The sequence below is a fragment of the Zootoca vivipara genome, chromosome 7 (genome assembly GCF_965207765.1).
Source record: "Zootoca vivipara chromosome 7, rZooViv2.hap1.1, whole genome shotgun sequence".
Classification (NCBI taxonomy): domain Eukaryota; kingdom Metazoa; phylum Chordata; class Lepidosauria; order Squamata; family Lacertidae; genus Zootoca; species Zootoca vivipara.
The window spans coordinates 44,368,892-44,386,867 of NC_142590.1; the positions used below are offsets into that span (position 1 = coordinate 44,368,892).

Sequence of the window (17,976 nt, forward strand, 5' to 3'; positions counted from 1 at the left end):
GTTTATCAGGGTGAAGAAAGTTGTCATTCTTAATCAGCACTGAGACTTTTTTCTGAATGTTGGCTGCAGCATAGTTTAAGTGAAAAGCTTATTAAGATGGCTTAAGATGTTAGAGCCTCCTGAGGTCATGGAGTTAGTCTATTCCTTCTCACCACACCCTCATACCTACCAAAAGGAAAAAAAAGTCTCTTGGAGATTCTTCTTAATCATCTAAAATACAATGTACTGGCAAGTGGGTTGATAAAGGAAATTATTTTTCTGGTACAATCAGATAATTGCATAGATACAAACTGTTCAAAGCACACCCACATGAAATACGGTATCTTCTAGCAACGGGTTTAAATTAAGCCTGTAACTTCTTATAGCACCTTGCAGAGAATTCATGGCAAATACAGTGGTACCTCCGTTTAAGAACTTAATTCGTTCCAGAGGTCTGTTCTTAACCCGAAGCACCACTTTAGCTAATGGGGCCTCCTGCACGATTTCTGTTCTCATCCTGAAGCAAAGTTCTTAACCCGAGGTACTATTTCTGCATTAGCCGAGTCTGTAATCTGAAGTTTATGTAACCCGAGGTACCACTGTATAGGCACGCAGATCCAGGATTGTTACAGTTGAAGCCAGTGTCCTAACTTTGAGTCATCTCCACACTATACAGTAGATGGAAATACATTGTATTTATGAATATTTCATGCCTCTTCTGCACTTGCTTTTCTCATGAAGTTGATGCTGATATGTGCTGAATCAGCAGTAGATGCATGTTTTCCATAAGCTACTGTATTTGGTCATAGGAAGATACAGATACAGGCTGTTACAACTTGGGCATGAAGAAAGATACCTTTCTACTTGTGGAAAAGATTCCCAATGTTATTCTGCCTGAGAACTGCTATAGAATCTACGTAGTTTAATGCTCTGTAAACTCTTTTGAGTGTTTGCCAAACTGCGCTGGTAGCACTCATGGTTCTTTCATGTCTTTGGGAATTAGTTTGTATGATGCTAGAAAATATTACTCTCTCTATATTGTACTGTCTATGTGTAGGTAAATAAGCAGCCTAAAGTTAAGCTAAAAAGAAACTAATAGCTCAAGAGCCATCAGAACCCTTCTATTTCATATTACAGTCGTACCTTGGTTGTTGAATGTCCTGGAACTCGGACATTTTGGCTCCTAAAGGCCACAAACTCGGAAGTGATTATTCCGGTTTGCGAAAGTTCTTTTGGAACCCGAACATCCGCTGGGGCTTCCGCAGCTTCTGAATGGCTGCAGGAGCTTCCTGCAGCCAATCAGAAGCCACAATTTGGTTTTCGAACGTTTTGGAAGTTGAACGGACTTCTTGAAACAGATTCCGTTCGACTTCCAAGATATGACACTACTGTAATATATTTTTATCTGACAATGATACTAAGGATATTAAATTATTCCACTACTGTATTTCATATTAGCTTAAATATGGGTAATAACTACCCAAGTCACATTATGTATTTCTTTTATTGCTACCTAGGCAACAGGTAAGGGAGAGGGAACTTTAGGATCAGCAAAGCAAGCTCATTCAAAATAGAGTCCATGAACTGTGGCCACAGCAAAGAGTGATGAGTTAGTGAAAGTGGCAGATGCAAAACTGTCATTCTCCACATCCCAGAGGCATTGACTAGCAATGTGCAGACCTTGGTTGGCCTGTTGGCCCAGAAAGACGTTACACACCAGCTTGTAGCGAGGTGGGATCAGCTCTTTGACTCTGTTCCGGATGAGGTCTGACAGGTTCTTGGCCACCTGCCCGCCGTTTGCAGGGATATACTTGGCATCCCCTAGGGAGGTGGCTAGGACAGACTCAAGAACTTGCTGCACTTGGGAGGCATTAAATTTGCAGCCTTCATCTGGCTTCGTCTTGTAGCTATTTTCATATTGCGTCTCCCGCATGGGTTCAAGGAGTGGTAACCCAGAGAAACTCACTCGACCGCAATGCATCCAGGGTCCAATGGAGAGGCGCCTTCCCCCAGCAGCCAGCGAGTTCCTCCTGCTGGGGAAAGGGGCATTGAGGGTGCTCATGATGGAGCTTCTCCGGGATGGTGGAAAGGGGGCTTTCCCTTCTTCGATACTCTGCAAACGAAGTAGTGGCTTGGGTGCCATATCTGTTGACTGGGAGTGCAGGGGGAGAGAGAGTGGCCCTGCCTTCGGATGGCCAGAGTCTGTGCACTCTGAGGACATCATCTGGTTTAGAGTTTCCTGGGAGAGTACCTGAGGCCGCTCTGCCATGCCTAAGTGGTATTCAACTCCTGGGACACAAGAGAAAGAAAAACTAAATTACATCAATACATTACTGCTCACTAGGGCCACTATTCTCCCAGCAACCCATTTCTTGGTTCACCTGGACAAAAGTTTATTTACAGGAGCATTCCTCAAAAAGAAAAAGTTGACTCCCTCCTTCAAAACCAGCAACGTACAAATGTCTATGTAGCCAGAGTATCTGAGAATGTCATTGCATGACTTTATGCTGTTATTTTTGGATGCTTTTTGTTGCTATTTTAGGTTTGTTTTTAAATTTGCATGTTTTTATTGAGATTTAGGCCTTGATTTGTTTGGTTCCCTGCCCTGTGAGGGGGGCACATTATTGCACAAAAGGGCAGTGGATAAATATGTTAAGAAATAACAGACGGTTGAAAGAAAGTGATGGAGCTTGGGATAGAGGAACTGACTCCGTCCCTGGTGTAAGACATCCAGGCTCAGAGGCTGGATTTGTCCATTAAGGAAAAATGTGTTGGGGAGGGGAGAGAGTGGTTCTAGGAAGTGGGGGTTGAAAGCAGGCTAGCTCAAAAGGCCAAGGAGTAGTTTTGTTACTTTTTAAAATTACACATGAAAACTGAGATTTTCCCATAACTCTGTAACTCCAGATTCTATGAGGCAAGAGTCTTAAGAAAAAAAAACATAAAGGAAGTGGGATAAATGGGCCATTGCCAGGGACATTAAAACCAAGAAGGAAGAGTGGAAAGAACAGCTGCAAAATTATTTGAGCCTTCTTCACTTCTTTTCTGTTGGGATTGGAAGCAATACATACTACAAACTGCTTGAAAGTGAGTGAGGGTGCATACTAGAGATCACGTCTATGTAGGTATAAATGAAGACTTGGTTTCCTTTCCTTTCTTTGCTATTTTAAAAAACCCATTTTAATTTTTCTTTAATCCTGTGATTATTTGGCATAGACTATTTATAATATTTTTGTAGGACTGTAGGCGCCTTAAGCTCTTGGAGATAGAGCAGGTTAGGAATTTAAGTGAAATATGGCTAATTTGATTAGAAACGGCATCCTATCTTTTATGGAAACGTTTACATGATAACAATACAGATCTACTACTTTTTAAACTGACTTCCATGTCCTTTATTCAAACAACCACAGAAAAACAACAACAAAGGAATGATTTCCCATGGCCAATGATATTTATTCTAGAAAAAGAGGTGCCGGAACGCACCATGAACACCTCCCTTGTTCTCTTATAATGGCAATGGCACCCACCTGACAGGTGCTGGAACGGAGTTCAGGCAGGTTCTGGCTGAATAAAAGCCCTGGGTCTTTCAACTGAAAGTAATAGGAGTATTCTCACGCCCACCTGGTAACCTTTTGCATTTTAGGTCAGATTAACTAAACAGAACAGTATAAATCTCCCTCCTCCATTTTCAAATACTCATTAGGTGGGAAATCGGCACATGCTTAACCTCACCGGATACTGATTAAGCAAAAAGGATGACTTAAATGTGATTACAGGTAATTAATTCCCATTAAGTGATCTTGTGTGCACAGCACACACGAGTTGCAGAGCATGCAAGAAAACCATTGAAAACACCAGCAAAATATTTTGCTCAGTCAGCAAAAGGTGTGATTTATAGAGATGGACCACAGTGATGTTCGAGTCTGGCCTATCTTACCTGGAAGCAATGAAGCCCCACACAGAGGCCAGTGGGCTTGATAGAAGTTGAGTCCTGCTACATCCGTGGCCAAGAGATAGGCTGTGGAAGCCGTTTAATACCCTTCATCTTGCTAAAGCTTGCTCAGGCTTGTTGCAAGGACCTGCCAATGCCCTCGCCCCCTACCTCCCTGCCTTATTCAGCTCCCTCCCCTGTCCTGGTAAATCATTGGCTGTTTAATGTGACAGTTCAATGAGGAGAGCCATCAAAGGCATTGCAGGAGGACTGGGCAGGCTGCCACCCAAAATACATGGTCTCCGTGGAGACTGTCTCACTCACATTATTTTTGCACAGCTTAGAGTGTGTGTGTGGCAGTTTATGCCTCTATGTTTCATGGGGGGGCAGAGGAAATATTTGGTTATGGCCTAATGTCCCTTGTAGCCATTGTAGTCAAGGGGGCTCCATGAGGTCATACATTCTGACCCCACCATTCCCTTCCTATTTGTGTCTATGGTTCATAGCTGAATATAGCTTGTTGTCCAAACTGGAGGTGATATTAACTGCATGAACTTCAGCAGCCTTGGGAGAGAGAGGGGAGGGATCTCTCCAGACTGGTGTTTGATATTCTTCAACATGTCCTTGACACAATGATAATGCACTAGTGGCAGGTTTATTCTGCTTTGTTGGTTTGTTCTGTGATGCTTCCCCAATGCTACCTCATTATTGCTGTCTGCAGGGGCTGCACACGACTTAAGCAGGACAAGAGGGTTGGACTGGATGGCCCTGCTTGGCAGGGGGTTGGACTGGATGGCCCTTGTGGTCTCTTCCAACTCTATGATTCTATGAAAAGTAAACCAGCAGGAAGTTGCAGGATACATACTGAATGGAAAAGCCATACAACCTCAAAACCTCAAACAGCATTGAAAGTGGGATTGTGTATGGCTGCCCTGGTAGCATCATGAGCACCGAATAATCATGAATGTGAAATTCTGGAGGGGCCCAGAAACCCCTTCTCTTCCTGCCACACTCCTGAAAAAACTGTGCCCTCTTTGAAGCTGCTGTATGCATTTTAAGCGAACCAACCTTTGGCAATCAGGGAGGATTCCTATGAACAGCAAAGATCAGCTTTCAGAGCAGAGCATCTTTGTAGGCAGGGTGTGGTGGGGAAGTCAGTACCATGGTAGAGTTGAGTTTTAGCTCTCTTTTTCCTTCCCACCACACAGTTATGAGGCTCCTCAGACTTCTCATAGACTTGCAAATTGCATGAGCTTCGTTCACACAATTCTAGTTTCACCCTCATTCTCACTGTAGGCCCAAGTCCTGCCATGTAGACAAAACACTGTCTCACAATGGACTTATTTGGAATTGCCAGTTGCAGTAACTGGATTTCATTTATTTGCACTCTTTTTCCTTAGTGTCCCTAATGGAAAGGAAAGGAAAGAAGAAACTTAATAATAATAAGTTTATTTTACAATGTTTGTTACTGGTTCCAAAACAGCATGGCTCTTAAAAAAAATAGCCCACCGAGTACCTTGTATTCCAGAAATAGTTCTTACTATTTGGTTAGTCAAATATTATTTATTAGATAACATTAATTATAGGCATGTCTGCACATACACAGACCCCAACACGGATGCCCATGTGTCCTACCATAAAGGGGACATTCCTCCATTTGAAGGGATGGCAGAGTACAATCCTCTATTTCAAGGGCTACATGAGCCAAAATTGGTTTAGAGATAAGGAAGAACAGTGGGAAGTAGGCACATGGGCCACACAGTTGGTGAGATGTATTTTCTTTATATTTAAATTACTGTATTTTTATTTAAAAAATGCATTCATGCATATAAATTAGCACTGCAAATATTGTGCAAATCTGCGTCCCCTTTTCTTATGAGGCATAGGTTGCCACTCTGACACATACACACATTCCAAAATAAAATAGAAAAGTATATTGGCTGACTAAAGCTACTCAAAGCTGGATTAAATTTGTTGAAATGCCATCAACAGAGCCTTAGGATCCAGCTACCAGCTGCACATGAATGCATGTAATGAAACCGTGACGGGCCCTATTGCTTAACTGCAAAACAGCATCAGGAAGGGATGATTTGGAGCAAATAAATAGCAAGGGGAAGGGGTGCTCAATCCTGTCTGCTCCTTCACTGGTGCAACTCTATCTTAAGTGCATTTCCCCAGAAGGAAGAAGCCCATCATGGTTTTATTTACACATATACATGAAGAATGTGCCATTAAGTATACAGTTGGCTATGATCAAATGTCGAACCTATTCTTATGTTATCAGGTTGCCGTGGTTGCAGCTCCCCTGTGGCTCCATCAGTTCCAGTGATATCTTTGGTTACCCTTCATCCAAGCACTTGCCATCCACTTCCTGCAAGCAGTCAATCTATTGTCCAGCTAAAGGTGTTCACTGATGCCAGGTCAAATCTGACATTTAAGTAGAAGTCAAAAGGCACTTTCCACGTATGTCTTTTTAGAGGAAACAAAGTGATGCGGGGGTACAGCTGCGGTCAGGTGATTTCTGACTAACCAAGACTGCTTTCTTTACCTGCATAATAAAACAATTTTGACAGGACTAGCACTTAATTGCCAGGCAGAGAGTTATACAAATGGAAGCGTATTGTACACTTTGTTCTGGGGATAGGAGAGAGTAGTTTTTAACTTAGTCTGCGTACACATTACCGCTCATTCTGGTTCCAGTGCACTCTCACCACTGGTGTTCAAAGCCGGGGATACATGACATTCCTATCTGTCATGTAGTTTCTTGAGAAATACTGCTGTTTGGTATCCTTTCCCTCAAACCAGCTTCCATCTGATTTGAAAATGTAAGCTTTGTTCCCTTTGCAGTAAAGCTGAGGGGTGTACATTTGAGACAGCTGTTGCACATGTCAGATGACAGCTTCATGAATTCTAGGGTGGCGGAGTTGCAGGCGTGGGAAAACCAAACAGGTCCCTGACGTATCCACACAGCAACACGCAAATGCAACTTGAAATGCTGAGCAGGAAAACAAAGGTGCCGTGCTTTAAGCCAGTAATGTACATCTCACTTTAGGCATTAACTACCTAGGCACCAGTACCTTGGGCAGTAAACCTTAAGGATTTCATTAAAGAGCCTTCTGCCCCAGAAGGCCTTGCGGAGACCGACAGTCTCCCAAATATATTATTTCAACAGCATGAAACCTATGTAGGGCAGCTCCTCAGCTAAGGATAGGTTTTGGTTACTTACAAGTGGGGTTGCCCAGTGACTGTTTAAGAAATTGAACTAGCTCCTCCTGCACCTTTAATGACTTAATATGACTAGCTCCTCCTGCACCTTTAATATGACTTTCCATCCCACACTGACCAACCTAGCTTCATTGGTGGAACTACATAATCCCTGCCCGTTGGAAAGTGCCTTAACAGATACAATGGACTGGCACTTCAGACCATTACTTAGGACAGTTAGTTTAAGGCAGTATTTGGCTTTGAATGGAAGCCTGAGGGAGCTGGTGTTAGCAGCGTCTCATTTACACCACAGAGGCAAAGACCAAATGAGAGCTACCTCCTAAAAGTGACAGGGGCTGTTAACTGGGGCCACTTATTATGTTTTATTTAACTTCCCACACTAGTCTGGTGATGCTGAAACAAGTAGCATGTGTAGTGTGTGTGTCATATAATACGATTCTTTCCCCATGTCATTGCTAGTTTCACCTCTCCTTAGGGCCAGATGACGTTATGGCATGGATATGGGGAGTTACCATGTCATTTGCCCCTCCTACCAAGTGGTATCCCTGCTTCACACATTACTTCAGCTGTGGGACATAATAATCCAGACATCCATTTTATTGTACACTCATTGTGTTGCTGCTCATGATGCTTTCAGGGTGGTCATACAAGATTCTGCTTTCAATACTATTCGCACCTGCAAAAGTTTTGGGGTGGTCATACTGCTTCATTTCCAATCAGTACACATTTCGTAACTTCCTGCAGATGTTCTGGGTTTGTTGTCCCATTTTTACTGTGCTATAGGCCCTCTGGATAGCAATAATGTAGTAGCATTGGGGAAGTATTGCAGAACTAATAAAGAGGAATAATAAAGAGTGGATGGGGAAACCCAGCCAGATGGGTGGGGTATAAATAATAACATAATCATCATCAAATCTGCCACTAATTCACGTTGCAAAATATGCCCACAATAAAACATTGGCCTGGAGGGAACCACAGAAACATCAGCCACACTAATTAGGTAAATTAAGAATCGGCCCTTGGAGAGCAGTGTCAAAGGCCTTTGAACTATTTCAGTGGCCAGGTATATGTTCTTAAGGATGTTGCTACGATCCTAAACATTTCCTCCCACCCAAACTACATCTCTGCATTGCCCTGAGCTACTATTGACAGAAAGATAGTGCTGGAGTCTGTTATACGTGGATGTCATATGACCTCAACACGTCACAATCTCTCTTTTTGTCACATGTGCGCGCGCACATGCATTCTGCGACAATGAAGCAATCATTTCTATATGCCTTCAGGAAATTATGCAAAAGACCTTAGCAACTCTGTGGCAAAGCAGAAACACTGAGGATACCAGATGCAGAGATGTGTCATTTTCATTTAGCTGACAGAGGAGTTGGCAGTCTTGTGACCTCCCAATGCCAAGGATGAGCTCCTGCCAAGTTTGAGCCAGTTCTGAGTCCCCCCCCCAAAAATACACACACACAGGCAGTTTCCCCAACACAAAGGTACAGTTTGCTTGCTTAAGACAGCCCCTGGAATGAGTCTATCCCCCTTTCCTTTTTTATTTAACCCCCGCTCTCTCATTTTTCCACATTCTCCAGCCTGTTTTGCTGCGTTGCTCATGCTTTTTACAAAAGCCTTTCCCTTCAGGATTTCTGCGGTCCCTCCCAGAGCAGCTGGATTTTAGGGCCTGGGCAGCTGCTGTTGCCTGGCAATGAGCTATGTTGCTTCCCCCTTTTCTGGCCTTTCTCTGCATTCCTGCCTCGCAGCTGAGCGCCCAGCCAGCCATGACTTCTCTCAGCTATATCTTTATCACAGACAGACAGGCCAAGGAAGCCCCCGCTGAGCCCCTGAGCGTGCCTGCTGCCCTGGTCTCCTAGGCCTGGACCTGATCCTGATCCGGAGCCCATTCCCTAACCATGGCCTCTCCTTGCTCAGCTGTCCTGCTAGGGGATTCAGCTGCCTTTGCTGCCGCCCTCAGGACTCTCATCAACAACCCACAGTTCAGGTGAGCCAGCTGGAAGACCCAGCTAAGAGAGCCTGGGGATCAAGATGGAGCTGGGAGTGAAGGCCACAACAGGGAGGTAAACTGGGGAGCAGCTTTTAAGTTAGCTCTGCCAGGCTGTTGAGCTGGGAAGATTCATAATACTGGGTCAAAGTCACTGTGAAGAGAAGAAACTGACCCCACCTTGCTCCACTATCTGCCAATCTCTCTTGCAGAACTGGCTAATGACTGTCAAGGAAGAGTTATATGTTTGTAAGCGGTACAAAAATACTGTGGTGAGTGGTGACTGGTACAACATATACTGGTGTTATCTTGGATCCTCTGCTTTTAGGGATTGTGAAAAGTGGGAGGGGATATCTGAGAAAGGTTTTTAAATTATCAAAGAAAGGGAAATTATCCTCGCACCCATGTGCAAATAATCTGATGAAATATTTTTATATGCATTCTTGGTGCAGGGTGGGGAGAGGCTGGAACAGTTTGTTTTTAAATCACAGTTGTAATCTTTTTAGTGATAAGTCTATTGCTTTATCTTTTTGTAAACGACTCTGACTCCTCCCCTCCTTACAATCAAGTGGTATAATTTTTAATGAAATAAATAAGCAGTTTAGAATACAAAATATGTTATCAAGGCATGTGTCAGCTGTTCCTATGAGCTTTTCTGTTGATGTTTTTTCATGTGGAGATGGTAGTAAAGGTGAAACCATATACTGTATACCAGAAGCACAGCATGAGTGATCGGCTGCGCATTATTGTGTCATCTGGGAATGCTTTGGCTACCCAAAATATCAAACAATTCAGCCTTCACTTCACCAGTGTGATGCCCTCTTCTAGATGTTTTGACTGTCAACTCCTATCACGCCCAGCCTGCTTGCAGTTCAGAACATCTGGAAGGTGCCAGGTTGACAAAACTGGTTCAATTGATGGGCAGAGCAATCCTACAAGGGGCTGGGGATGTATGGAGTGGCAGATTCCTACCTTTCATCCATTGCCCTGCCCAAGGTAAGGGCCCTGTCCATGCTAGGATCCCCATCATGACACCATAGCACCCCACAGTGGGACTTTACACCTTGTTATCTGCCTCTTTCTGAGCTTTGCCTTTCATATAACACCTGAATCTATCTTTCATAAACAAGGGGGAGAAACGCTGGTGTAGCCTTGAGCACAGTTTACAGGCCAGGCCAGTGGGCTGTCCACACCAACATCTTGCTTTCAACAAACGTGGGATTATTTTGGCAACATGCTGCATGTCCTGCTGACCACTCTGATTAGCAGTAGTGTTGCTAGGTACTTAAAGGGTCACAAAACAGATCAGCAACAACCTGCATGAATATTATAAGGTACCTTAGACAAATGAAAATGGTAGGTGCCTCAGGTCTAACCATTGCTGCACTTAGATGCACATCCTGCGTTTTAAAAAGGGGGACCCTGCACAAAAAGCCAGAAGATCTGGGGGCCCGTACAAAAGACTCAGGGCTTCAGCCACCGAACCAAGAATGCCTTTGCTGGTTAACATCCACTGGATTTTCTGTGTTAATACTGATACTTGTTAGGTAATAGTTATTGAATAGATGCATCTTAAGCATCCTCTCCAAAGGTGCTACCCTCTTGAGTGAAGTGCTACTTACCGGGAACTTGGTACTCTAAAAGGTTCCATGTAATAGCTCTTAACTGCATGGAGAGCCTGTTATCTCTTGATTCCTGTTATGCAGTGCCTGAGCACACCCCCTTTTCCCAACAGTGATGATTGGCCCTTCAAACCCACTCCTGCTACATCAGTGATGGGCAAACTTGGCCCTCCAGCTCTTTTGGGACTACAACTCCCACCATCCCTAGCTAACAGGACCAGTGGTCAGGGATGATGGGAATTGTAGTCCCAAAACAACTGGAGGGCCAAGTTTGCCCATCACTGTGCTACATGGACAACAACATTTTGACTGGAAAACAACATTTTGAAACAATTAGCTGCTTTCACCTGTTTTATTGATCAAATTGAGCCTGTGTGTATATGTCATGTTACCTCATCTGTGCCTCAGATGATGGGCCCAGGACCGAACCTAGGCTTCTCTCAAAGGATTCTCAGCCCTACTTCCTTGATTGCTTACTTGATATTGCATACAACATGAGATGGGCATTAAACCTGTGAAATTCATTTAAAAATTGGAGCTTCAATCAGTGCTAAAGCCCTAATTTGTTAATGCTGGTTGAGTAAAAGTTTGAGGATTGAGCATTAATTAGTTTCTTAGTATTACTTCATATGTTTAATTCAGCTTAGAACCAATAATCATTTTTTGTCCTCCAAGTCATCGGAAATGGCAGAATTTGAGGTGGAGATTTCCCTCCTTATTCAATGTGGGATGCCTTGCTTTCTGGAACTATCAAGATGTGTTTTTCTAAATGCTTTTCTTATCCGAATTGTGCTACTGGTACAGTGGTCACATTCCATGGTTTTCATCTGTAATAAACAGGATCTTTTCCTATTACAATATCTAATTTAGAGATATAGCAATCGGGGATTCCATGGCACAAGTGAAGATTCTCTTCCCATGAAGAATTTGATCAGGATGTAAGGGATTTTTCTAGGGGCTTACCATACAAGATTGCATTATGTGGTTACTGAATATAGAGGTGTCTGCCTCTACATTCTAGATGAAATTTCAGTTTTTATCAGTTTATCATTTTTCCATACTTAATTTCAATGCATCATATTTCTGCATCACTTTGATTAAAAAAAATGTCCCCCAAATTTGCAAGGAGATTTGTACATTGCAGTAGTGTTGATGAGGAGCTGTCCCAACTGCATGTGAGGAGACCATTTTATTCCTCCACTGAGGGTCTTTCCAGAGAGATGGTTTGTTTGGTTTTGCACAATGTTGATTCCTATTTGTTCCTTGGGGATTCAGAGCCTTTGCTGAATGAATACTGCATTTTCCTAGCTGTCAAACGATATTATGTTGTCATTGAAAAAAAATGAAATTTTCTCCTCCCTGTTAACATGTCCATTGTGAACGAGAGTGCTGAATAGAATGTGCTCATGGGCATAGCCAAGGGGGTAGGCAGGGAGGGGCTGCCGCCCATAATTAATAAAAATAAATAGAAATACATAGCAAACTGGGGTTCTGCCGCCTAACAAAAGGCCTGCCCCCCCAACAACCTTGGCTACGCCCATGAATGTGCTCGTGTGAATATTCCAGCCTCCTATGGATAGCACCTATGACTTAATTAGTTGCACATAGCATCATGGCGTATAATAATTATTATTATTAAAATAACAATATCATCACCAATCATTATAACAATAATTATACTAGTGCAATATCTTCTTTATGGAATGCTTCCAACTAATAAAAAGACATATAACAGAAGGCTGCCTCCTTTGGTCTACAGTAGCAGATGCTATTTTGTGGTACTTTCACTTTATATTGATTTAGTTTACATGCCATCTTCAACAATGGAACATGTGTGTCCCCTGCTTTTACTTTCAAGCGTTGGTGTCCCCCTGCCCTCCTGCAGCAAGGCTGCCACTTGCATGGTATTATTCAACTGGTGCTAGCTAAGGGCTGGGGAAAACCCAGGGAAAGTGCAGCTTATTTAGCAACTGATACTGTCTATATGTTACTGCGGCTGTTTGCGTTGGTGTAGTTAGCAACTGAGATGATTGTTTTGTTTCAGAGGAATTGACATTTTTACGAACAGGTGTGAGTCAAAAGTGCAGATTAGTTTTCTGGTGCATAGAGGTCAGAGAGAAAGCCGCTAAGGTAATGGAAAATGAGGTGAAGTGCTGAGTCAATTACAGAACAGGCCCTGCTGTGTCTACCTGAGTTTACATACCCATGTAAGGTGGCAGGAAAATCTTCCTACATCCGTGCTTCGATTCAGAGCAACTGTAGCAGGGCCTTTCTCTAGGGGTAGGCTGGGTGGCGCAGGGCGCCGGGTTGGCAGGAGGGCGCTGCGCGGCGAAGTCACGCAGAAACCACCAGCCACGGAAAGAAACGGGGCGGGGGCACCGGAGCGATCTGCGCACCACGGCGCCCGGGCGCCCGACCTGCTTAAGACGGCCCTGGGCCTTTCTATAACTCTGGTGCCCTTACATATAAAGGTAAAGGGACCCCTGACCATTAGGTCCAGTCGCGGATGACTCTGGGGTTGTGGTGCTCATCTTGCGTTATTGGCTGAGGGAGCCGGTGTACAGCTTCCAGGTCATGTGGCCAGCATGACAAAGCCACTTCTGGCGAACCAGAGCAGCACATGCAAATGCCATTTACCTTCCAGCCGGAGCAGTACCTACTTGCACTTTGAAGTGCTTTTGAACTGCTAGGTTGGCAGGAGCTGGGACCGAGCAATGGGAGCTCACCCCGTCGCGGGGATTCGAACCACCAACCTTCTGATCGGCTAGCCCTAGGCTCTGTGGTTTAACCCACAGCGCCACCCGCATCCCATTACATATACTGCACAATCGGGCAATTCATAACACTGCTTGGAACACAGAAGTAAGCATCATGTGGCTGCTTTACTTAAGCCCATGCAGATTGCCAAATTATTCCACTTCTACTTCATGCTGATCTGGTCATGTGCAGCCACCGCCATGTGTTAAACTTATTCATCTTTTTTTCCATGTTGTGGCTTCCTGATCCCCTTCAGGCTCCATGCCCACCCACCCTTCAGAGTCCTATCCTGAGGCCAGCAGAATCCAGGTCACACTGGAGTGGAGAAGAGCAAGCCAGTCTGTACATTACATTAGCTACATAGATGTGCCTGCATTCGTGCACTTTTTACCCAAATTTCCAGAATGTCCCCCCTCCCCCACCCCCTGCAGCTCAAACCCAGCACCGAGGGGGTGGAGTTGTAAGGGGATTTTACCCCCTGGTTTGGTTCTGGATCAGATTAGAGTCACCCACACCTGTAATTTGTAGTATTACAGGATATAATAATGGCCACAAACATGGAAGGCTTTAAAAGGGGGTTAAACAAATCCATAGAGGATAAGGCTGTGGCTTCCAACCATGATTCTGGAGGTGGCATGCCTGTGAATACCAGCACAAATGGGGAGGGTACTATTGCTCTCAGGGCCTGTTTGTGAACTTCCCAGGGGCATCTGTTTAGCCACTGAGAGAGCATGATGATGGACTTGATGGGCCTTCAGCCCGATCCGGCAGAGCTCTTCTGCTGTAACATGTAGTTCGACCCCAGGAAACAATACATGAAGCCCAGATAGTGTATTTACTGAGTTTGTTGAAACTGAGGAGGAACAGCGGGAAACCAAGTGCGCTATTAAAAGCCCTATTCAAGTGCTTTATGCTTTATTTCTAAAATGAGAACTGCTGGGTTAATGTTACATCCTCTGTCTGGGAAGCTCTTACTCCATTCTTTCTGTATGGTGACTGGCTTTGTTCACGCAGTGTTGAAGAGAAGGCTCTCTGCTTAATGGGATTACTATTACTGCTTCATTTATTCTAGGACTAAATCTGGCACTCGGGTTGCCACCTGTCCCTAGAAAAATGTGATTGTCCTTTCTTGGGGGGGGGGGAATGTGTTCCCTGCCCTGTTTGGACTTCAAACAGGACACCTTTTTCATGTATTCAAGCACATTCTGGTCCTCCTCCTCCTTAAAACTATGTGGGCAGAGGGTGGGTCCGGTGGAAGTAAGTGAGCGAGAGCCTGAGTGGGAGTTTGTGCAGGCAGAAGGTGGGTCCACGAGGAGGAGAGCTGAGAGCAAGAATTATTGCTGGACACAGGCAGAGGGTTGGGCGGCGCTGGGAGGAGCAGTTTGAGAGAGAGTTTTTGTGTGGGCAGAGGGTAGGTGTTTGCAGCGCACGGGTCTTATAGCCCAGCAAGGAGGGCTTGTGATGAAAAAGTGGTGGGCATGGAAGGGCTTCAGCACCAGCTGCTCTACAGAAGAAAAGGGGATGCTGCTGAACATGTTGGCCTACTGCAAATTTTATTTGAACACAGGCCAGCTGAACTCTGCAATATGGTTCTTAATGGGGAGAGTAGGGCAGGGTGTTGAGAAGTGTGCATGGTAAACTCACTGCCTGTTTTCCCCACAGTGATGTAACATTTCTGGTTGGCAGAGAGCAGAAGGAAATCTTTGCCCATCGCTGCCTCCTCTCTTCCCGCTGCCAGGCACTCCATGCAATGCTAAGCCAGCCCCAGGAGATACAAGCCCCACTGATCCTGAGCCACATGCAGCCGGAGGTGTTCCTTGCAGTTATTGAGTATCTGTACACCAATAATGTCACCCTCAACAACAACATTGTAAGTATGACTTGTATTAGTACAGGCTTGGCTTGCAGTGAAGTGAGTCAATGGAGAATGGCTTAAAATTAGTAAATGGTATTATTAATGTGCTTATGAGGAAACACAAACCTTTTAAATCACCCTTGCAGATCAATTAAAAAATATGAGTCTTGACCGATCATAATAGGTCCTCCCTGCAACCTTTTCCATTGTGTGTCTGATTTTTACTGCTGGTCCTGTTTGCAGATTCAGTGTACACAATTTTAAATCATGGGTACTGTAAATATATATTTCTCTATAAAAAGTAACCCACACAGTCAATATTTTTGTTATTGTAGTTAAAAAGCAAAGGTTTTCGTCCATAAGATGATGATGATTGAAGTAAGCCGCTTCTGCTTATTATGTGCTATATTTATAATGGCAATCTGGTAAAACAGATATGTTAGTGATTATGCTAATAATGGGGAGAGAGAGATAGAGAGATAGAGGCCCTCCTCATAGCAATCTATTCACCTGGAAAGAATCATTATGCACCCCACATACATGCTTAATCTCAAGGCTATTCTAAACCACAGAAAGGGCAGTAACCCCCCTGGTATAATGCAGCTGTTGCTTGGTTGAATGTGCTAACTCAGTTCTAGTAAAACAGTAGTGATATTTGAAAGCTGAGTAGCATCAGTGTTTTAGTATTGGATTTGCTCCATCCTCTGCTGCATTGCCCTGTCTCTGTCTTGTATCACAGAGGCAGTGCTTTGAGCTGTGAAAATCCTGTCTCTTTTCACTGCAGAAGATCTAGAAATTGGGAGAGGAAGTGGGCTGGGTGTCTGTGCAAGAATGCTGACTTAATCAACCACCATTAGCAGCTTCCACATAATTGGGTTGTTACTTAGGTTTTTCTTAATTTAAAAGCTGTTGAATCAGATCTGTGCATCTCCCAGTGATTTCAGGCTGCAGCCAAGTAAGGCAATGAAATTACTTGTGAGTCAGTGCAGTAGTTTCAAGATTATGTTTAGCACCTAAAATGGAGCAGCAAGCTCATAAAATGGAGGCTTTTTTACTGGCAGAGATGAAGGAAAGTCTCTTTGATGAGCACCACGAAATCCAGTTCTCTTCATCAATGTAATATGTGTGGCACATCCTCTTTTTAGCTAACCCTTCTCTATTTTACGTTTTATTTTTAACAAATGTTTACGATAGGGGCTCTCTTTTTCACTTGTGCAGTGATTGTAGAATACTGTACAGATAATTTGGTCTGCGCCGTGCATTAGCAAGCAGGGAAGACCACATTTTTCTGTTAATGATTCAGGGACCTTTTCTTTGTTGGAAAGTTCCATCTGGATGAAGCTGTTTATTTGGATGAGGGCGGATGGAGCTGTGGCCCTTCACCATCCCTGACCATAGGATATGTGGACTGGATCTGATTGGATTTGGGAGTCCAACAACACCTGCAGGTTCACAGGTCCCCTGCCCTGATCTAGATTCACAGAAGTCTGTTCTGGGCTTGGTTTTGGGAAAGAAATTGCTGTCACCATGCTGGTTGAAAGTTTCAGTTTTGATCTGTAGATATATTATTCTAGCATTGTTTTACTGTATATCAACCACTGTGGAAATATTCCTTCAGTAAGGGCGGGATATAAATATTGTAAACCAATCAATATATTGTCATAGGAAGAAAGGGCCAACCTTAAGATTTGGGGGAAAACTTCCTGGTGTTAATCAGCAGATAGCTGCTGTTCAGGTACTGTTGCCTGCAGTACTGGAAGCATCCAATGACTCCTGTGACTCAGCTTCTCCATCAGGAGCTGCCTCCACTGGATGCTGGATAATTCCAGTGAAAACAGGAGCAGAAATTGCCAATGTTCACTTACACATCCTGTGTCTGGAATGCAAATCAATCCAGCAAATACGATTAGTACTCACTGATTTTATTTGCGACTCCAATTATTGTTTGTCACCAATAAGTCTTTTTTGGGGGGTGCGGGGGGTGCTCCAAAGCAGGTTAAAATAAAAATAAACAAAATATCAATAATAAAGTGAATTCAGGTTACAGGTAGGACTTCTGTTTCAGTGTATCTGAAGAAGTGTGCATGCACATGAAAGCTCATACCAATGACAAACTTAGTTGGTCTCTAAGGTGCTACTGGAAGGAATTTTTTTAATGTGAATTCAGGTATGGTTGCACACAGCACTGTCTCTGTGTGAGTAGAACAGACTTCTCCTCACACAATGGGACATCACCTGCCCCCCCTTTCCCCTACAACCCTCTGTGCACCCTTAATATTTGCTCTGTATTTGGAGGGGAACCCTCTGAAGCATATTTTTGTGGCACGAGTGCTGGAAGGGGGGAGGGTAGGAAGGCAAAGCCCCATTGTGTGAGCAGCAGTCTAATTGTGCAAGTCAAATTTTGCTCATAGAAACTTTCCAGAAAGCTGAAGGGCAAAAGACAGAAAATCAGGATGGATTCAGACATGGGCTATCATTGCCAAGAGAATAGAGAGCATCAAGTACCGAGAGTGTACATTAATCACTCCTATGCGATTACGGGACGTGGGTGGCGCTGTGGGTTAAACCATAGAGCCTAGGGCTTGCCGATCAGAAGGTCGGCGGTTTGAATCCC

At 44.0% G+C, this 17,976-nt stretch overlaps 2 protein-coding genes across 3 annotated transcripts in view; one reads left to right on the forward strand and one right to left on the reverse strand.

Annotated features, from left to right (window-relative positions):
* Positions 1-1,467: 1,467 nt before the first annotated feature.
* Positions 1,468-4,052, reverse strand: DYNLT4 (dynein light chain Tctex-type 4). Its single transcript, XM_035123528.3, has 2 exons — positions 3,914-4,052; positions 1,468-2,268 (listed from the first exon to the last, which is right to left on the reverse strand). Exon 2 carries the CDS (start codon positions 2,246-2,248, stop codon positions 1,541-1,543), a length of 708 nt encoding a protein of 235 aa, XP_034979419.3. The 5' UTR covers positions 2,249-2,268; positions 3,914-4,052; the 3' UTR covers positions 1,468-1,540.
* Positions 4,053-8,893: 4,841 nt separating this feature from the next.
* The window catches only part of BTBD19 (BTB domain containing 19), a 43,918-nt gene continuing 34,835 nt past the window's right edge, over positions 8,894-17,976 (forward strand). For both annotated transcript variants that reach the window (XM_088673250.1, XM_035122517.3), the window contains exons 1-2: positions 8,894-9,128; positions 15,170-15,377. In XM_088673250.1, the coding sequence (XP_088529376.1) occupies positions 9,040-9,128; positions 15,170-15,377 (297 nt within the window). In that variant the 5' untranslated portion in view covers positions 8,894-9,039. The remainder of the gene's footprint in view (positions 9,129-15,169; positions 15,378-17,976) is intronic.